Source organism: Lepisosteus oculatus, chromosome 14, assembly GCF_040954835.1.
Source record: "Lepisosteus oculatus isolate fLepOcu1 chromosome 14, fLepOcu1.hap2, whole genome shotgun sequence".
Lineage (NCBI taxonomy): Eukaryota > Metazoa > Chordata > Actinopteri > Semionotiformes > Lepisosteidae > Lepisosteus > Lepisosteus oculatus.
In genome coordinates, this window is record NC_090709.1 from 25,259,146 (window position 1) to 25,281,319 (window position 22,174).

At 45.2% G+C, this 22,174-nt stretch overlaps 2 protein-coding genes across 2 annotated transcripts in view; both read left to right on the forward strand.

The window, feature by feature from the left end:
* LOC138242532 (antigen WC1.1-like) overlaps positions 1-22,174 on the forward strand; it is a 65,915-nt gene that overhangs the window by 24,206 nt on the left and 19,535 nt on the right. The gene's annotated exons all lie outside the window — the stretch shown is intronic.
* On the forward strand, positions 6,269-22,108 carry LOC138242487 (major histocompatibility complex class I-related gene protein-like). The gene is made up of 7 exons (XM_069198027.1): positions 6,269-6,857; positions 14,234-14,470; positions 14,648-14,914; positions 16,431-16,709; positions 16,825-16,938; positions 17,225-17,281; positions 20,970-22,108. The coding sequence occupies exons 2-7, from the start codon at positions 14,260-14,262 to the stop codon at positions 21,131-21,133; spliced, it is 1,092 nt and encodes a 363-aa protein (XP_069054128.1). The 5' UTR covers positions 6,269-6,857; positions 14,234-14,259; the 3' UTR covers positions 21,134-22,108.

Sequence of the window (22,174 nt, forward strand, 5' to 3'; positions counted from 1 at the left end):
AAAACAACAACACATAATATGCAAAACAACAAGAGTTGTGCAAAATCCTACATCAACAGAATGAAATAAAGGATACAAATTATATAGAGTAAACATCTTGAAGTAGAGGTAGATTTCAGTGTGCATTTGAGTTTTGATAAAGAGAGAAGGTACCATAAGAGTTAAGATCACAGGTGAGATAGGCTGGGAGTTTAATAGCTTGACAGTGTCGGTGTAAAAACTGTCTCTGAGTCTGGTAGTCAGGCCCAGATGTTCCGATAACATTTTCCAGAAGTGGGTCAAATGGTCTGTAGCTGGGATGTGTGGGGTCTTTGATGGTGCTTAGAGCTTTCCTCAAGCACCGTCTGTCATAAATGTCCTGGATGAATGGTAGAGCAACCCCTGTGATGGACTGGGCAATTTGCACCACCCGCTGTAGGGCTTTGCAGTCAGCAGTACTGCAGTTGCCATACCACACTGTAATGCAACCTGTCAGTGTGCTTTCTGTAGTGCATCTGTAAAATTTAGTGAGGATCTGGGGAGATACCTTAGCCTTATTCAACCGTCTTAGGAAGTACAGGTGCTGTTGCGCTTTCTTAATCAGACAAGTGATGTTGAGAGACCATGTGAGGTCCTCTGTGATATGGGTGCCAAGGAATTTGAAGTTACTGACCCTTTCCTCTTCAGTCCTGTTGATGTGGCTAGAGTCATGACCCTTTTGCAGTTTTCTGAAATCAACGATCAGAACGATCCTTTCTTTTGCTGATGTTGAGGATGAGGTTGTTGTGCTCACAACACATGTTAAGGAGCAAGTAATAGGTTTATTCCATGCTGAAAAGAGAAGAAAGAAAACAACGTTTCGACCGTGGAGCCTTAAGGACATTGACCTCCTCCCAGTAGGCCCTCATCCCCTGTGATCTGACCTACAACTGTGGTGTCATTGTCAAACGTGATGTTGGAGTTGCTGTTGTGTTTGGCTTTACAGTCGTGGGTGTAGAGGGAGTAGAGTAATGGACTAAGCACACACCCCTGGGGGACCCCAGTGTTTGGAGTTAGTGTGCCGGAGGTGTGGTTTCCAAGCCTGACAGCCTGCAGTCTCCAGAATCCAGTTGCAGAGGGTGGTGTCAAGACCCAGTGCACTGAGTTTCTTGACTAGTTTCTCTGGAATGATAGTGTTAAAAGCTGAGCTGAAGTCGATGAATAGTAGTTTTGCGTATGTGTTCTTTTTATCAGCAGTGTGTATGGCAATGGACATTGCATCATCTGTGGATCTGTTGGGCTGGTAGGCAAATTGGAATAGGTCCACTGTGTCTGGAATTGTATCCTCAATGTGCCCCATGACTAGCCTCTAAGAGCACTTCATGATAACAGGGGTTAGTGCCACTGGGCAGTAGATGATGGTGGTTGTCTTGAAGCAAGTGACGACTACAGCTTGGGCCAGGGACATGTTGAAAATGTTTGTGAATACACCTGCCAGTTGATTGGTGCTGGCTCTGAGGACGTGACTGGGTATGCTGTCAGATCCTGCAGCCTTGCATGTGTTCACTTTTAGCAGAGATCTCCTCACCTCATCTGCAGACAGCGAGAGCACCTGGTCAGCTGCGGAGGTTGCAGCTCTGTTGACTGGTTCTGTGTTGCTGGCTTCAAACTGAGCATGAAAGGTGTTGAGCTTGTTAGGCAGGGAGGCATTATGCGCAGGTGCACAGATGTTCTTCCTTTTGTAGTTTGCGAGGGCCTGTATATCTTGCCACATGCACCATGGGTCATTAGTGGTGAAGTGTCCCTCTAATTCCCGTTTGAGTGTGTTTTTTGCAATACTCTTCTTTAGATTGATCCTGGCTGACTGTCACTTTAAACACATCACAGTCAGTGCATTAAAAACAGTCCTGCAGGACTGATTCAGATCCTTCATGCCAGACTCACCATCCTGACGGCTGGTTTCACTCGCCTGTGAAGCTGTCTGTATGCCGGGAGGAGAAACAGAGTGATGTGGTCTGAGTTTCCACAGTGGGGGAGGGGTACGGCCTTGTAAGCATTCTGAATCGTATTGTAAACGTGGTCCTGGGTGTTTTCTCCTCTCGTTAGGAAGGAGACATGGTATTTCGGGAGACCGGAGTTGAGATTTGTATGATTAAATCACCCACGATGATAAAGGCTGTGTCTGTCAGGGAAGCCGGTTCTGACTCCCGTGAAAATGCGTTGTTTAAAGACCCTATACGAGATGGTTTAATCCGGTAGTGACTGGAGGAGGACATCAGGGAAGACACAGCAGGATCGGGTCGAGTAGAAACACTGGGGGTAATGACAGCAGTGAACTGCTGCATGGGGGGAGCGCAGACGAACGAGTCCAAAGGAAGTCCAATAGGGAAAATCAGGGCGCAGTCCAAGGTCCAAGTGCCAGGAGATCCATCCAAGATGAACTCTGGAACAGGGAACTAGGAACACAGATAATTAAAAGTTTTATGGGATAAAGCACTCCGAGCCACGGACTCAGTAGGTCAGGGGGCCGTGGTGAAGCCTTTGCCCTTGGGCCACTTCTGTGCCTGGTGGTAGGGTCTTCCAAAGCTGAGCCTAGAACTATGGAGATGCCAGGCTCAATAGGGAAAAGGGGAAGGACATAGCTGGGGCAAATAAAGCTGGGAACACAACAAAAAATGGTAGGAGCACCCTCTAGAGAAGGGATGATGATTGTGACAACGTTGGGATTTGCAGATTCCTATTTGTTTATTGCAGTACAGTACCTCTACATCGGGGGATGTAGACGGCGGTGATGATAATAATTGTAAATTCCCTCATCTGGGCACAACTGGGGTATAAAAGGAGACCCCCTCCTTAATGACTGTTTTCACACTGCCTGTCTGACTGTCCTCTTATCTTCAATCATACGTACCAGGGTGTATCTTACTGGGCTGTGGGGGTGGGACTGTAGTGGAGGTCTGCTCAGGGATTAGTCTGTTCTGCCTGTGTGTCCTTTTCTCACCAATCAGATTGCTGTCAGCTCACACTGAATCACTGCATCCCAAGTTTGTGGTGCTCTGGTTCCAGCTGCTCCTTCTGTCAGAATAATAGGAAAACTGTAGTAATTGTCCTTCGATCCCCCAGAAAAGGAGTGAATGTGAATCACAGGGCTGGAAACCTGTTGTTTTGTAGCATCTCTGGATACACAGTGACCTTCCTGCACAGTCCAGACCTCATTCACTGAGTCCCTTGTTAATTTACACCCTGACCTGAATCCAAATAAAATCGTTCAGTGTTTCAGTCTTTTCTAGACAGAGCATTGTCATCACCAACCCTGTCTGATCTGATTTACATGACAGCCTCATGTCTGTCTGGAGCTTCTAAAACACACAGTTTTTGCCGTCAGGTGTCAGAGAGATCTGTCAAGATGAAGGAGAGACAGACTCAGGAGTTTGAGACAGAAACACAAGATGGTAAAAAACAGCTCTTCAGAGGGAAACAGGGAAGAGATCTCTCTCCACACTGAGGCAGCCAGACCAACTACAAGAGGCAGATGTTGAGATCTCATCACAGGCTGTTAGGAATGTGGAGAAGGAGTGGAGCTCAAGAGAGAAGCAGGAGTGAATCAGGGTGAAACAGGGGCTGTGACTGTCAAGAAGCGCTAATTGTCAGAACACTCTGAGTGGTGCTGATTATGCGGTGGCCAGTCAGAATCGGTTTACTGGTTGCTTCCTTGTATATAAGGTTGATTAACCCTGTATTCGGGGCTCAGCATTGTCAGATCTCCAGTGTCAGCTTGTACAGCCGGACCTGCTCCAGCACTTAAGCTTTCGGTTTCTTGGTTCTGGATCTTCGGCATAGACTCCTGGGTTTTCCTGGTTCAGATGTCTTCATGAATCCTATTCCATGTTCCTGGGTTGCGAAGTTCTTGGTTTTCTGGGTCCTGGTTTTCCCAGTGTGAATGGCCTTGTATCCGGTTCCTGGTGACAGGTGCCTTCGTATGGAGAAGCTTGGAATGTGGGACTCTGTATTTGGATTACATCGTAATCGCACAAGTCTGGTTTGGAGGGACCCAGTGTTTTGTCTTATGCCTGTATTTCAACTTGTAAATCCTGATATCCTGTTCGCCTGATATCCATGACCTTAGACTGTGTTATAGACAATGTTATATTGTAATTTCCCATGGGTTTGTTATAAAAACTTTGTATTCAAATGTATGTTCAGACTTTTGTTTTGGTACTTGCCCTTTAAAGGCTTCCGCTGTGCTGCGCAGGGTCTGTTTAAGTTCTTTAGTGGTTTCTAATAATTTGGAAACCGTAACAGTGACACTGCCAGCACAGCTCAATCAGAGCCACCCTGTCTCACCGGTGTGCTGGATTAATACGACGCTGACTTTCACACACAGCACCAAATCCTGATTCCCAGTCCTGGGTCCCACTGTTCCAGGGCTCCAGACAGGAGGTCTGACTGCTTCATCAGTGCTCTAGCAGTTGCGTTGTATTTCTGTGCTGAAATCCTTGTCAAAGCCAAAGAGAATCACAGAGACAGGGGTGTGATACTCTCTAGATAGAGGTGTCAGGAATAAGAGTCTTTACAGGCACAAGTGAGAGTCACACAAAGCAGCTGTAAGAGAGACTCAGTGGAGTTTTATTCACAACATGAGAGAAAATAACCAACACACAAAAACCTTTTCACACAAACAAAATCGATATTTTCTCTGTTTCTCACTCTCATTTTCTGACAGAGGATATTTTCTCTGTCCCCAGACAGAAGGAAAAGACAAACCAGAAAGACTCAAATGGGTTTTAACCCTTTACACAGCAAACCAGGATTGTCTGCAGGAATCAGCAATGACCTGTTAATGAATCAACGAATTAACCAAGTTAATGAATCAGAAATTAATTATTCATGATCCTTCATTAATAATAAAGAGGGATGTTTAAATATTGCAGTTTTGAAGCCAGCAAGTGCTATTTTGTCAGTCACAGGCTGTTGGACTCTGCTGTATCACACATTTAAAATCTCCATGAAGATGTGGATTTCTGGTGTAACAGTGCAGGTTCTGGGGAGGAGCCACAGCAAACATCGGTAAAAGTCAATGCCCTGCTTGAGGGGGCTGAGGCAGCAGTGTAAATGGGGAAAAAAAGAAAGAAAAAAGTGCACTGCTTGGAGCAGCGGCATCCAGCGTGGACTGTCCCTATTCTGCAGTGCCATGACTGGAGAAAAAGTTGAGCGAGGCCTAAAAACTCAACCTGTCCTGGTGAGGATACACTGTCACTGTAATGAACTTGAACTTTATTGCCATATGTAACCGGTACATGTACTGGTACAATGGAATTTTTACTGACAGGAAGTCTCTCGATTGTTAAAAAAAGTGTAAAACAAAGTGCAGGCAGTGTATCAAGACAATATACAAACAAACAGCAGACAATGTACAAGTAAACAAGTAAACAGTTCAAATGCAAACAATGCAGATGTAAACAATGACTGTAGATTTGTAATAAATAAGAAATTATAATGAGGTAGATGGTGTAGGTGTGGTCCAAGGGGCATGGCCAAATGTGTTCGCCAATCGCATTGCTTGTGGGCAGAAGCTATTGAAGAATCTAGTGGTAAGTGTCTGTATGCTCTTGTATGTCTTGCCTGAGGGCAGTGGGGTGAAGAGCTCATGCCCGGGGTGGTGACTGTCCTCTGTGATGGCCAGAATCCTACCACGGCAGCGGTCCTTGTCTCCCCTTGAGGGAGTCTGTTAGTTGAAGCCTTGAATTCGTCTTCTCTCAGCTGCAACTAACCCAGGCAACTAACCTGGTCCCTCTGGGGAAGTGTTCAGTGTGTGACTAAAGAGCTCCCACAGCTGTGGCTCATCCAAAATTAACTGCCCCAGCTGTGGTTGTCAAGGTAACCCATCACCCTTAGACAAGGGCTCTGCCTTCACACAGAACGTGCCACCGCTTAATGCCAAACTGGGGAGAACACTGGGGTGTAGTTGAGAATGACCTGTGAGAAGACAGAAACCAGCCAGCAGGCAGCTGGCTGATCCTGTAGTCATCCTCTGCAGGGCACTGAGACTCTCAGCCCATCTGCAAGTACAATCTGACCACAGGGACAGCCAGGCAGGGACAGAAGCACTTTCTCTTCATGGATCTAAATGCGATCAACATAGTGGAGTGCTGGGTGCTGGTTTCAAAACCACACCCCTTTTTAAGCCACATCCTTTACAAAGGACACACCCCCTGCATCTCCAGGAAGAGAGCTCAGACAAAAAGTTCAATTTCACCTCTGCTGAAACAGCTCTCTAGTTCCTTGTGGTATTTGTGCTGAATGGCAAAATGGCAACAGCAGGTGATTTCCTGGATCAAGACCAGTTCAGCTGCTCTGTGTGTCTGGATTTGCTGAAGGATCCAGTGGCTCTTCCCTGTGGGCACAGCTACTGTATGGGCTGTATTAAGGCACACTGGGATCTGGATGATCACACTGGCGTCTACAGATGCCCCCAGTGCAGAGAGACCTTCACTCCAAGACCTGTTCTGCGAAGGAACACCATGCTGGCTGAACTGATGGAGAAACTGAAGCAGACAGGGCTCAGCACTCCTCCTCCTGCTCACAGTCCTGCTGGGCCTGGAGATGTGCTGTGTGCTGTCTGCAGTGGGAGTCAAGCGAGAGCTGTGAAATCCTGGCTGATGTGTCTGGCCTCTTACTGCCAGACTCACCTCCAACCTCACCATGAAGTTGCCCGTTTGAAGAGACACACGATGGTTAATGCTACTGGACATCTGGATGAACTTGTATGCCTGAATCACGACAAACCCCTGGAGTTCTATTGTCGTACTGATCCAAAATTTGTCTGTTATTTGTGCACAATGGATGAACACAGAGGTCATGATAGTGTCTCTCCTGCAGCAGGAAGGACTGAGAAACAGGTGAGGACTTTTTTTTTACTGAGGGCTTTCAGGTACAGGGGAAACAGGGGTGTTAGGAGTGTGTGATGATAAGGTATGTGTGAGTTGATCTTTACACACCATGTGTTCTGGAGATTTTAAAAAAACAGGTTTTCACTGTAATAGTTCATAGAGGAACAAGGAAGTATTTCTCAGTTTCAGAGTCCATAGAATACTAGCAGTACAGCAGTGACTGACTGCTTTGTAGACACGCCTCACCTGCTCATTATTCTTTTGGAATGAATGGAATGCAACACACCTGGTTCAGCTCTGTACTCCTGTGAACTCCTGTTCATTCACTGGACTGAACAGCAGTGACTAACAGCTCTGTACTCACCCCTAACTCCCGTTCATTTACTGAACTGTCCAGTTAACACAGCAGTTACAGAGCTCTGTTCTCACCTTTCACTCCTACTGTATAAATGCACTAGAAATTAAGTGACACAAATGGATGAAGACACATCATCACACGATGTAGAATCAACATTCTTATTCATTTACATGTTGTTTTTATCATTAATTATCTACATTAGTAACAGAGATGACTAGAAGGTTAATATATACTGTATTTCCAGATACTGTTTAACAATTAGGGAATGTCTGTACAACTCTCAACTATGTCATATCGTTTTGTTTTGTCCAAAGTTATCTAGGTGTTTCTTAGCTCAATCCATGTCCACAGAGATCTGAAATTCTTACACAGACAGACTCATCACAATAACCTCTGACTGGAACAACTAGGGCAGCTCTTCATGAATTCCTTATGGTCTAAAGTCACAGATTAGTAGATCAGTGCTCTGCCAGTTATTCAGATTATTGTGTCACTGAAGAGATTAATGGACGGCAAATTTCATTCTCATCTCTTTGGAACCTGGACAGTGAGTGATCTGGGGTTAGTATCCACAGGTTGGTGTGAGGACAAACTGTTCTGTCCTGCTAGGATTCCTGTTGCCTTCATATGCCAAAAACTGGGCTCTGATTGCCACATCCTAAATAGCAGAACAGACAGAGGAAGATGAACCACCTGGAATGTTTCAGCTGCTGTTCCGATGGGCAAAGGCTGTTAGGAATTAGGAATGAGAGCGTGAAACAATGGGTTTGGGAATGTAATGGGGTTAGCGAGGGTGAGGGCAAGTGCAGGATGTGACAGTATCGGTGCCCTGACCTGACAGGAATTACTTTCTGGGTGTCTGTGTGGCGAAGAAGCCCCTATGATGCAGCAACACTGGGACAGTGCCTCCTGAACATCTGCTCCATCCAGGAGTCCTGAACCTGGGGGTCAGTTCCACCACCTCTGCAGCATCAGTTCAGAGCTGCAGACTCAGTTTCCAGTCTTATTTTCACATCCTGCCCAGTCAGTAAGACCTGTGAGGAGGACATTGTGTTGTAAACTTATCTATAAATGTTGGTATGGGTGATAAATAAATTGATTAATTTATTGTAACTGACATGGTGGATTGAGATTTATTGAGCTTTAGGGCTCAATCGAATTGTAACCCTACAGTCCAGAAACTGTAACGAACAGTTCTTTCCGGACCCTATGCGGACGACACAGTCCGACGAAGTGGGGGAACACTGGGGAAACGTCATGCAGGAAAACAGGGCTGAAGACAGGGGGGCGTGTCCAAGGTGCGCTGGTGCACGGGGGAGGTGTGGCCGAGGCGAACAATCCCAAAGAATAATCCATAGAGTATCCAAAACACGAAGGTAAGTCCAAAACCAGGAGATCCATCAGAACTCGGAATTAAAACCACGAAGGCCGGGTCGGAACCGGCGGACGGGGAACAGGAACGGGAACGGAGGTTAAAACCTTAACGGGACCAGGCGCTTCCAGGTCCCGGACTCGCATGATACGGAAATCAGATGCAGAGCCCGGAAGAGCGTCAGCGCCTGGCTTTTAAGGTGGGCAGGGAATGGGAAACAGGTGCAGAGAATGAAGTCTTTAGTGAAAGGGCTGGAGCACCCTTAAGGAGGGGGGACTATAGTCGTGACAGAAACCACTGCTCCAGTCTGGGCTGTGTCATATTGTAACCCTACAGTCCAGAGATCACTGGTCCATTCTGGATGGTGTAAGTTTGTAATCCTACAGTATAGAGACTGCTGGTCCAGTAAAGGCTGTGTTGTATTATGAGCTTATAGTGCAAAGATCACTGGTTCATTGTTCATTAACATCACACATAAAAAACATAATATTAATATATTATTAACTGATTTGTGTGTAACCAGGACTGTTTTAATGTAACTGAATTGGGCCATTCATTCTCTAATTCATCTGGTCTGTGGGTGAAATGGAGCAGATTTTTAATGTCTAGCAAACTGCAGAGAACTGTGTTAACCTTTACATGTTAAAAGAACACAAAGGTACTCACGTTCAGCATATTCACAATGCTTATTTAAAAAAATGGGAGTAAAATATGTCAAAATGCCACAATTATTTCAATTCAGTTATTATTTGGAAAGTAAAAAAACAAATACCTCATTCACAAATTCACATCCAGAACTCAATGGCAACATTGCACATTTCAACCTTCTCCTTGAGTCTTTCAATAATTGCATTATGGGTCCGTTAATCCTGCTTTGACCTAAAGTCAAAATTAATTCTACATTTCCAGTGTTATGTCATTTGTGTCACCATCCTATTGCTTTCACTCTGCACACAAATTCAGCAGTAATTGTTGGAATCCATGCTGATATGATATGCTCCCAAAATTGGCAAACAACTGAAAAGGAAATGTTAGCAAGCATCTGTACAGAAAGTAGTGACTGACAGTAGTAAGAATGTAAATAGAGTACATACAGTATGAATTAATGAATGAAGTCAAGAAGCCTCTATTACAGAGCAAGTTGTATCTTGCTTTATAAGGATCTTCCTTGACTGAAATTTGGGGCATTGCGAAACCTGCAAATATACATCAGAGCATTTTTAACAAATAAATATATTTCATGAAGACAATTTCAATTAAACATGAGACAAAATCAATTTCAACAAATTATAAAACCTGCCAATTTTTCAAAATCCCAAGACATTCCAGGCCAGTAGTATTTGTCAATATTCTGATTATACAGTTATGCTTTTGAGAAAACGATGCAAATCGCCTATAATCGTTTCTATCAAACCAGCTAAATTCTAACTTGTAGTTTCCGGTAACGATTTTATTGTTCTCTTCGGTGTGGAGCCAGCAGTCAAACATTTATTGCTTCACCTTCTCGAATACTGTGCTAACATCCCCGTATGTGTAAAAATCAGACCAAAATGCACATTTTGATTTGAAAAAATTGAAATCTAATTAATACACCTTGAAGACGATAATTTCCGCTAGCAAAAAAAAAATCTGTCTCTGCGGCGCAATAGGTTCGCCCGCGCTCGTCGGTTAACTGAAAGTTTGTGGTTTGAGCCCACCCAGGGATGTGATTTTTTTTTTAATATAGTGTAATAATTCCATATGATAATTGCTTACATTCACCTATGCCAATACTCATCGTTACCCCTGATGTGGAGTCCATTTATGATTCTCCTAGAAACAAATAAAAAGTCCAGAACCAGGAAAGTAATCCAGGAAGTCAACAATTGAACAGAAACCAATAACAAAGTCAAGAAAAATGCCAGTCTAAAACCAGGTAAGGAATGCAGGGAGAAAAACAAAACACCAAGAGCATGGCACAACAAACATGTAGATCGGGTACAGACATCTGCTTAGTCTGTGGGTCTGCTGTGCAGCTGGAGTAGCAAAGGGAGATTGCAGTGCCCTCTGGTGGCGACATGATGGAACCATAACGTTTAAGGGCATAATGAACGTCATCTTTGAAAGAATAAACGTCCAACCTGTAGAAGTATCAGGAATATTCAAGGAAAAGGGGAAACATAAAAGTAGAAATAATCTGAACATTTTGGCAAATAGAAAGAATTGTTAGTGTTTTTATTAGTTTTTATTAGTTCACGGTATTTGGTAAGGGACTTGATGTTGAGATAATAGCTGTGATGTTTGGGAAGGCAAGAACATATTGACCTGAATAATATTGACTCCTCAGTTATCAGTGAGGAGGAGAGCAGAGTAATGAAGCCAATTCATAGAGGGGGATTATTAGGAGGCCATGATTGGTAAGGGCCAATGGGAAATTTTGCCAGGACTCTATGTCACGATTATTAGTTCCCCCTCCTTAAGGGTGCTCCAGCCCTATCACTCAAGACTTTATTCTGTGCACCTGCTCCCTATTCCCAGCCCACCTTAAAAGCCAGGCGCTGACGCTCTTCTGGGCTCTGCATCTGATTTCCATATCGTGCAAGTCCGGGACCTGGAAGCGCCTGGTCCCGTTAAGGTTTTAACCTCTGTTCCCGTTCCCGTTCCCCATCCGCCGGTTCCGACCCGGCCTTCGTGGTTTTTAACTTGTTCTGATGGATCTTCTGGTTTTGGACTTACCCTTGTGTTTTGGATACTCCCTAAGGACTACTCTCTCGGATTGTTCGCCTCGGCCACACCTCCCCCGTGCACCAGCGCACCATGGACACGCCCCCCTGTCTTCTGCCCCGTATTCCTGCATGACGTTTCCCTAGTGTTTCCCCACTCCGTCGGATTGTGTCATCCGCATAGGGTCCGGAAAGAACTGTTCGTTACAATCCAGGGTTATACCCTTACTCTTTTCGAGAAATGTCCTGGGATTTTTCATGACCACAGAGAGTCAGGACCTCGGTTTAACGTCTCACTGTCACTATACTTGGGCATTAGGACTCACATGGACTGCAGGGTGAGCACCCCCTGTTGGCCCCACTAACACCTCTTCCAGCAGCAACCTTTTCCCAGGTACCCAGGCTCACAACTGCTTCAGTGGGTTGCCAGTGTGAGTAGCAGCATTGTTTATATTACAGGCGCCAAAAAGAAAAAGCATGAGGTGGAAGATGAGTGTGTGGGGCAGTGTGGATTGTCTCTGTCCTATCCAGATTAGGAATGAATGTGAAGAATAAAATATAATATTTTACTCTGTGATGGTTGTGGTCTTGGTGGAACAAGCACTTTCCTGTACTAGATATCTTACTCACAAAACCTGATGTATCTTTCTGTTTCTTTCTGTTAATGTTGCTCCAGTAATGGAACTTTTAGACTACATATATGATGTAGGATGTCGGAGGTGATATGTTAGCAGTCAAGAAGAACCTGTTGTGGTAATAGCTCTGTACAGACTGGTAATTGGCTGACAGACCTGGGACATGATAATATACAGGAATTCAGGCAGAGAGTCTTTGTCTATTTTAACAGAGCAGTGGTTTGCTATTGTGAAGACTGAGTCTGTCCAGAGACTATTATATCCATTGAGACAGTAAAGCTCTTCGGTATCAGATGACTGTTCGACTAACAACGCTATAAAAACAATGCAGTATCGACCATGAAGATGTCTCAACAGCCGAAATGTTGTTTCTCTTTCTCTCCCGTTCATTTGCGGGATCAACATGCTGTAAACGAGTCACATGTTCACGGTGCTCCGGGATTTCTGTACGTCGGCTTGTTCAATGTGCTTTCCCCCGGTTGCCATGACGACAGGAGTCCAGCAGCCACGGAGCCCGTGAATCGTGTTTGCAGTGACACCGCGCTCTCGCGTTTGATAAAGTTATTTTAGACACTTCCCACCCTTTTCTGAATACAACAAATACGCAAACAAATACACAATTAAAATTAGGAAAAGCCACTGACAGGACAAACCGTGATAAGTAAAACATACTGATCACAGAACACGTACAGTAACTAAAAGGCTAAAACCGACGCAAGACCGTGTTTACCCTACTCGGGTAAATTACATTCACTGACTAAAACACAGCGAGTTCGGGGTTCCCAGTCCTGGTCCCTGGGTCGCCTGGCTCTAGGTTAGCTGTGTCCCAGGCTGATGGTTCAAGCTGTCTGTTTCACAGGCGACAGGTGCGTCTGTGTGAACCTGCGCCCAGGTGTGTCGCCTGCTGTCACTCAGAGCTGTCTGTCCCGCGCGCACAGGTCAGAAATAACCCCACCAAGGCGTTTTAGTGCTTTATCAACAAACTGTAATAACTTTTATTGTATACAGTATCTTTCCTGGGGCCTCTCATGATATCAGTTTGTATATAATTTCCCTATGTCGTTTTTTTTTTACCAGTAAAAACAGTATCTGCGATACACACAAGCAAATACACGGGCTTTCTGAGCACCGCCAACGTGTAAAACGAGTCTGACAGGTTACTGAAATCGAAAGTACTTGAGTGTTATGAAACACTGGCGTCCTCACCTGCACAATCACCTTTGCTTTGGTGTTTTAAGGGCTCTTTTTCTTTTTTAAGAGCTCGAATCAAACAGAGCAGGGGCATGATGATGCTGTTCGCGGCTCTGGTGGTTTTGGGTCTTCCAGGTCGCTGGAGGTGAGTCCTGCTGGTGCTTTTCCAGATCCACGAGTAGTAAACTCGTGATAAAGGCTCGCTGTTTTTTTATGTTTATGTATGGCTAAAGCTATACTTTAATCATTATTTTATTGTCGTCACTTAGTTTGCATCTGTACATTTCGGTTGCAGCCTTGGGGGTCATTAATTATGATAATTATGATACGCTTTCCGTGAACAAAAACAAAAACATAATTTCCTCTTCACGTCTCAATTCCATAGATTTAACGTACAAACAGGCCTGTTGTCATGAATGAGTGATTTCTAGCAATTTGTGTCTTGCCAGACTCACCTAGCTGGGTAATTTCATAAAGGTCCAAGGAAAGTGTGCTCATATTTGGAGCAAAAGTGTCTACAGCGCTGGAAATTGACAGACCTGAAAAGCTGGGAGAGGCAGTGACAAAAAGGCTTTATTTATATACATGAACTGATTTATGTTAAATCAGCTGATTTGGAATGAAAAAAAAATGCAAACAAACCATCTCTCCAGGACCACTGTTAATATAATATTATATTATATTATATAATACATTATATTATGTATTATATTATACATAATATAATGTATTATATTACATATAATACTGAATACACACCTGAAGAAGGCTCCACGGCCAAAACGTTGTGTTCTCTTTCTTCTTTTTTTCAGCATGGAATAAACCTATTACTTGTTCCTTTGCAATATAATATAATGTTGAGTGTGTCTGTATTAACCTCTCTTAATGCAGTGTAATGTCCAGTCAGTGTGTCTGTATTAACCCCTCTCTCTCAGTGCAGTGTTAATGTACTGGAGTGTCCAGTCAGTGTGTCTGTATGAACCCCTCTCTCTCTCAGTGCAGTGTTCATGTACTGGAGTGTCCAGTCAGTGTGTCTGTATTATCCCCTCTCTCTCGGTGCAGTGTTACTGTACTGAAGTGTACATACTGTGCAGTAAGTATTTACATACCATTTCTTTTTTTTCCAGAGAGACATATTTTGGTAGACTCATATATGGTTGAACTTGGTTCGGAACAGAATGGGAAATTCCAGGGCTTAGTCTCTCTGGATGGGGAGCCCTTGATGGAGTACAGCGGTGGTATGAAGCGTGTCATGTTCAAGCAGGACTGGCTGAAGCAGGTCGCAGTAGATTCTGCAAACCAATGCATTCTGGAGGAGCTTTTCTTCTTTGAAATGATGAAAGAGCTAAAAAACGTAACTGGTGGTGAGAGGAAAAACTTAATATTTTGTCACAAATATGTGATATTTTGTCCTCACATGTATAGAACTCTTTGTTGACACATTTTGTTGATTGCCTGTGAATTGTGTATGTTATTTCTCTGGTGGTCTCTCAGGTGTTGAATAGAGATAACAGTGAAGCTCATTCTTGTCCATCTCTCAGGGGTTCATATCCTACAGAGGTTTGTGGGCTGCTCAAAGGATGAGAAAGGAAGGGTGGAATCATTCGACTGGATCGGGTACGATGGGGAGGACATGCTCGAGTTCGACAGCTTCAACACCCAGTGGGTGAATCTCTCTCCAATCCACCAGTCTCTCAAGATCCACATGGACCGCAACACAGACTACAATAGAGAGAACAGAGATTATCCGAAATACATTTGTCCCAAGCTCATGGACAGCTACCTGAAGTTTAGGGGACATCACTCAGGTGAGTGTGTGAATGGAAATTGTGCCAAAATATGGGCCAGGACAGGTGTGCATAAATGTGCCAGTAGCCATATCACCCTGTAACTCACAACTAACAACCCCCTGAAGCTCAGCAGGCATGAGCCTGGCCAGTACCTGGATAGGAGACCTCCTGGTAAAGTTAAGGTTGCTGCTGGAAGAGGTGTTAGGGGGGACAGTAGGAGATGCTGACTCTTTGGTCTGGGTGGACCCTAATGCCCAATATAGTGATGATTGTGAAAAGGCACTGTCCTTCAGATGACATGTAAAACCAAGGTCCTGACACTCTTTTGTCATACAAAATCCCAGGGCATCTCTTGAAAAGAGTAGGGGTGTTACCCTGGTTTCCTGGTCAAAAAATGTCCCATTGGCCTTTATCCATCATGGCCTCCTAAAACTCCACATTTATGAACTGGCTTCATCACTCTGTTCTCCTCCCCACTGACAGCTGGTGTGAGGGGAGTGTTCTGGCACACTATGGCTGCCTTTGCATTGTCCAGGTGGGGGCTACACTTTGGTGGTGGTGTGGAGGGGAGTCCCCATTACTTGTAAAGTGCTATGAGTGGAGTATCCAGAAAAGTGCGACGTAAGCGTAATTATAGAGGGAGTGTGCTTTGGGTCTAGAGTTTTAAGGAGCCTCTACCCTCTTGACCCTGTCTGTTTAAAATGTAGTTTCCTCTATGCAGGAAGAGAACTATAAGTCCCAAGATACCTTTGGGGGAAACAGCCTGCTCATTTTTTTCTGAGCTGTGAGGAATTATCCGCCTTCTCTCTGGCTCCAAAGGTGGTGGCTTACAAGTCGGGGCCTTTTGTTTGAAGAGAACCTGAGAGACAGTCTAGCTTTTGATGATGGTTTATTTTAGACTCTAGAGAGAACAAAGTGAGTAATACTGAAGAAGTTGCTCATATTATTCCTCCTAAAAACAGGGGGCTGTGTTTTTATTTTTGGTTGGTTTTACATATGGTTTTGTAAAGCTCTCAAGGCTGAGGTACTTTACTGACCCTTCCCTGTTAATACAATGTTAAGATCCTTGTTGGTTGTGACCCAGCGGACTCTGAAATTATTCCAGAATAAACAGATAAGAAGCACGTTTGTGTTCAGTCAGTGTGTCTGTATTAAAACCTCTCTTTAAGTGTAGTTTTAATGTACTGGAGTGTCCAGTCAAAGTCTGTATTAACCCCCCTCTCTCTCTCAGTGCAGTGTTAATGTACTGGAGTGTCCAGTCAGTGTCTCTGTATTAACCCCCTCCCTCTCAGTGCAGTGTTAATGTACTGGAGTGTCCACTCAGTGTGTGTGCATGAACCCCTCTCTCTCAGTGCAGTGTTCATGTACTGGAGTGTCCAGTCAATGTGTCTGTATGAACCCCTCTCTCTCTCAGTGCAGTGTTAATGTACTGGAGTATCCAGTCAGTGTGTCTGTATTAACCCCCTCTCTCTCAGTGCAGTGTTCATGTCCTGGAGTATCCAGGCAGTGGGTCTCATTAATCCATGTCTTTCAGTCTCTCCTCAGGTGTTTGTCTCTGCCAAGCAAACGGGATTCTTTCAGACTCTCTATCTCTCCTGTCTGGTCACTGGTTTCTACCCTGGAGACATAGTGGTCAGTCTGTCCAGGAATGGAGAGAACGAGACAGAGGAGGTGCAGTCTAGTGGGATCAGACCCAACGGTGATGCCACCTTCCAGCTGAGGAAGAGTGTGGAGATCAGAGCCAGTGAGAGAGAGGAGTACAGATGTACTGTTATTCACCGTGGCTCCAACTACAATGTTACATTGACATGGGGTACGTCACTGGAACTCTTCAGATTATATTGTACTAATTTTACACTGAAGCTCTCCAGTCTCCTGTGCTATAGACATTGACACACTGTATAACTCTGTGCTGTGTGTGTTGTCAGGTGGATCCGAGTCCCAAGATCCCAGAGTTGCCATCAGTGTAGCTGCAACTGCAGTTTGCTTGGTACTTCTGGCAACAGGAGCTGTTTGCATTCTTCTCTGGAAGAGGAAGATGGGTAAGAGTTCATTGCCAGTTTACACATAGCAAGTACTGCACTGTCTCTTCACATTACAGTATCTGTCACTCATACTGTCAGTGCTGTCTCTCTGTATTCTGGATGTGTAGTTCAGTATTATAGAATGGTCTAGGGTCACACATGAGAAGTGCCTCTCTGTATGACAGTGATATTGGACTGTATTAATATAGTACACAAATATGAATTTAGAGATTCAAAGTTAAAAAACTCCTGGTGACTGTGTTGTCTGCAGACTAAATAACATGACTTACTGCTTCATTCCCAGGGAGAGAGATGCTGAGTAAAAAAGTCTCAGTCCCCTCAGTGGACAGTGGAGACTCAGGTGTGACTCTGCCGAAAGGGGGAGGGTGATGGGAAGGGTCTGTGGGAGCGGTGATGGCCAGTGTGTGTCTGTATTTGTTGGTGGTCAGGAGCAGGTGGTTGTGGGAGCAACGATGTTCAGTGTGTGTCTGTTGTTGGTGGTGGTCAGTAGTCGGTGGCTGTGGGAGCAGTGATGGTCAGTGTGTCTGTTGTTGTTGGTCAGTAGTCGGTGGCTGTGCTGTGGGAGTGGTGATGGTCAGTGTGTCTGTTGTTGTTGGTCAGTAGTCGGTGGCTGTGGGAGCAGTGATGGTCAGTGTGTCGGTTGTTGGTGGTGGTCAGTAGTCGGTGTCTGTGGGAGCAGTGATGGCCAGTGTGTCTGTTGTTGTTGTTCGGTAGTCAGAGTGTGTAAGCAGTGATGGCCAGTGTGTGTCTGTTATTGTTCAGTAGTCAGTGTGTGTGGGATCTGTGATGGCCGGTGTGTCTGTTGTTGTTGTTGGTCAGTAGTCAGTGGCTGTGGGAGCAGTGATGGTCATTGTGTCTGTTGTTGTTGGTCAGTATTCGATGGCTGTGGGAGTGGTGATGGACAGTGTGTCTGTTGTTGGTGGTCAGTAGTCGATGGCTGTGGGAGCAGTGATGGTCAGTGTGTCTGTTATTGTTATTGGTCAGTAGTCAGTGTCTGTGGGAGTGGTGATAGCCAGTGTGTCTGTTGTTGTTGGTCAGTAGTTGTGGCTGTGCTGTGGGAGTGGTGATGGTCAGTGTGTCTGTTGTTGTTGTTGGTCAGCAATTGGTGGCTGTGGGAGCAGTGATGGTCAGTGTGTCTGTTGTTGTTGTTGGTCAGCAATCGGTGGCTGTGGGAGCAGTGATGGTCAGTGTGTCTGTTGTTGTTGTTGGTCAGTAGTCGGTGGCTGTGGGAGCAGTGATGGTCAGTGTGTCTGTTATTGTTGGTCAGTAGTCGATGGCTGTGGGAGCAGTGATGGTCATTGTGTCTGTTGTTGTTGTTGGTCAGTAGTCAGTGTCTGTGGGAGTGGTGATGGTCAGAGTGTCTGTTGTTGTTGGTCAGTAGTCGATGGCTGTGGGAGCAGTGATGGTCGGTGTGTCTGTTGTTGGTGGTCAGTAGTCAATGGCTGTGGGAGCAGTGATGGCCAGTGTGTCTGTTGTTGTTGGTCAGTAGTTGTGGCTGTGGGAGTGGTGATGGTCAGTGTGTCTGGTGTTGTTGTTCAGTAGTCAGTGTGTGTGGGATCGGTGATGGCCAGTGTGTCTGGTGTTGTTGTTGGTCAGTAGTCAGTGTCTGTGGGAGTGGTGATGGTCATTGTGTCTGTTGTTGTTGTTGGTGGTCAGTAGTCAGTGGCTGTGGGAGTGGTGATGGCCGGTGTGTCTGTTGTTGTTGGTCAGTAGTCAGTGTCTGTGGGAGTGGTGATGGTCAGTGTGTCTGTTGTTGTTGTTGGTCAGTAGTCAGTGGCTGTGGGAGCAGTGATGGCCAGTGTGTCTGTTGTTGTTGTTCGGTAGTCAGAGTGTGTAAGCAGTGATGGCCAGAGTGTGTCTGTTATTGTTCAGTAGTCAGTGTGTGTGGGATCGGTGATGGCCGGTGTGTCTGTTGTTGTTATTCAGTAGTCAGTGTCTGTGGGAGTGGTGATGGTCAGTGTGTCTGGTGTTGTTGTTCAGTAGTCAGTGTGTGTGGGATCGGTGATGGCCAGTGTGTCTATTGTTGTTGGTCAGTAGTCAGTGTCTGTGGGAGTGGTGATGGCCAGTGTGTCTGTTGTTGTTGGTGGTCAGTAGTCAGTGTCTGTGGGAGTGGTGATGGTCAGTGTGTCTGGTGTTGTTGTTCAGTAGTCAGTGTGTGTGGGATCGGTGATGCCCAGTGTGTCTGGTGTTGTTGTTGGTCAGTAGTCAGTGTCTGTGGGATTGTTGATGGGCAGTGTGTCTGTTGTTGTTGTTGGTCAGTAGTCAGTGTCTGTGGGAGTGGTGATGGCCAGTGTGTCTGTTGTTGTTGTTGTTGGTCAGTAGTCAGTGTCTGTGGGAGTAGTGATGGCCGGTGTTTCTGTTGTTATTGTTCGGTAGTCAGAGTTTGTAAGCAGTGATGGCCAGTGTGTGTCTGTTATTGTTCAGTAGTCAGTGTGTGTGGGATCGGTGATGGCCGGTGTGTCTGTTGTTGTTGTTAAGTAGTCGATGGCTGTGGGAGTGGTGATGGCCAGTGTGTCTGTTGTTGTTGTTCAGTAGTCAGTGTCTGTGGGAGTGGTGATGGTCAGTGTGTCTGGTGTTGTTGTTCAGTAGTCGGTGGCTGTGGGAGTGGTGATGGCCAGTGTGTCTGTTGTTGTTCAGTAGTTGGTGGCTGTGGGAGTGGTGATGGTCATTGTGTCTGTTGTTGTTATTGGTCAGTAGTCAGTGTCTGTGGGAGTGGTGATGGTCAGTGTGTCTGGTGTTGTTGTTGGTCAGTAGTCAGTGTCTGTGGGAGTGGTGAGGGCCAGTGTGTCTGTTGTTGTTGTTGGTCAGTAGTCAGTGTCTGTGGGAGTGGTGATGGCCAGTGTTTCTGTTGTTGTTGTTCGGTAGTCAGAGTTTGTAAGCAGTGATGGCCAGTGTGTGTCTATTATTGTTCAGTAGTCAGTGTATGTGGGATCGGTGATGGCCGGTGTGTCTGTTGTTGTTGGTCAGTAGTCAATGGCTGTGGGAGTGGTGATGGCCAGTGTGTCTGTTGTTGTTGTTCAGTAGTCAGTGGCTGTGGGAGCAGTGATGGTCAATGTGTCTGTTGTTGTTGGTCAGTATTCGATGGCTGTGGGAGTGGTGATGGACAGTGTGTCTGTTGTTGGTGGTCAGTAGTCAGTGTCTGTGGGAGCAGTGAAGGTCCGTGTGTCTGTGGTTGTTGGTCAGTATTCGATGGCTGTGGGAGTGGTGATAGCCAGTGTGTCTTTTGTTGTTGGTCAAAAGTCAGTGGCTGTGCTGTGGGAGTGGTGATGGTCAGTGTGTCTGTTATTGTTGGTCAGTTGTCGATGGCTGTGGGAGCAGTGATGGTCAATGTGTCTGTTGTTGGTGGTCAGTAGTCAATGGCTGTGGGAGCAGTGATGGTCATTGTGTCTGTTGTTGTTGTTGGTCAGTAGTCAGTGTCTGTGGGAGCAGTGATGGCCAGTGTGTCTGTTGTTGTTGGTCAGTAGTTATGGCTGTGGGAGCAGTGATGGCCAGTGTGTCTGTTGTTGTTGTTCAGTAGTCAGTGTGTGTGGGATCGGTGATGGCCAGTGTGTCTGTTCTTGTTGTTGGTCAGTAGTCAGTGTCTGTGGGAGTGGTGATGGTCAGTGTGTCTGGTGTTGTTGTTCAGTAGTCAGTGTGTGTGGGATCGGTGATGGCCAGTGTGTCTGGTGTTGTTGTTGGTCAGTAGTCAGTGTCTGTGGGATTGGTGATGGCCAGTGTGTCTGTTGTTGTTGTTGGTCAGTAGTCAGTGTCTGTGGGAGCAGTGATGGCCACTGTGTCTGTTGTTGTTGGTCAGTAGTCTGTGGCTGTGGGAGCAGTGATGGTCAGTGTGTCTGTTGTTGTTGTTGGTCAGTAGTCAGTGTCTGTGGGAGTGGTGATGGCTGGTGTGTCTGTTGTTGTTGTTGGTCAGGAGTCGCTAGGTGTGGGATCAGTGACGACCGGTGTGTCTGTTGTTATTGTTGTTGGCAGTGGTCAGGAGTCGGTAGCTGTGGGATTGGTGATGGCCAGTGTGTCTGTTGTTGGTCTTTCAGGTGTTTCTTCACACATCAGTTCGGAGGGGAGTACCAGTTCCAGTGTGACAGATAGAGGAGCTTGCGATCACGCTGAAGAATTTGACCCCATGCTGCAACCTAAAAGCCAGAAGCTAAACAGTGATGTTGAGACAAAGCAAATAATGCTGGAATATAATTTGTGACCCCTAGTTCACACAATATAATGTCACAAGTGTTTTATACACACTGACCTACATAGTTTCACCAGTGTCTTGACTGCAGCATCAAGAAGCAGTGAAACACAATGCTTAAACACACACTCAGCTCCTCCAGCACTGAGAGAAATGTGTGCCAGAGCAGAGAAGCAGGTTTAAAGTCAGCTGTGCCGAGACATTTTCACCAGTAATCTTTCATGCCCTCCTTCACTTATTCTGCTTGTTCTTTAATGTTTGTTTTTTTAGGCCTGTGATTGTATCTAGGTTTCTGGGTTGTATTGTATCTGGGTGACTATCTCAATGAGATTTGAAACTGGCATAGTTGCTTCAGGCTAATTATCCTGATATATCTGAGACACTGCGCTGTTCAGGGCTCTTCCTCTTGGAGGCACTGTTGTGACAGGAAGCGGTCAATAATCTGGGAACAGAGACAAGACAGGACTAGGGGAACAATCTCCCCGTCTTCCCTGCACCCCAAGAGGAGGACATGAGGATCAGAGGATTTACAAACCAGCCAACAGCTGATGATACTGGAATCCAGCTACAGTGAGACTTGAGTACTGGGACTTGGTCATTGTTGCACTACTGAAATTTGAATTTAAAATCAAAATATTAAATTTTCTCTTTTCTTTCTGGTTATTATTTGGAATACGTACTGTATTTGAACATGTTTGAAGATAATTTGCGATAAATTGACAATGGTATAGTGAGTGTAACATTGGAAAAACATGTTTGCACCTGAATATGCTTTTCATTTTATATTAATTAAATCACATTAAATGCACCAAATGCACATTAAATGCACCAAGAAGAGAATCTGAGAACTAAATGCATCTTTCTCAGCTCTCAAAAGCCTTTCTAGTCTGTCTGTTTGAGACTTTTGCAGGAATATGTTTTGAAACTTTTATTGTAATACTTTTTCTAACCAAGGTCTTCAATAAAATAAATCAGACTTTAATATTTGAGGCTTGCAAGCAATGCTACATGTTAATGACTGAGTAATGGTTTACTAGATGCTTCTCTACTTGC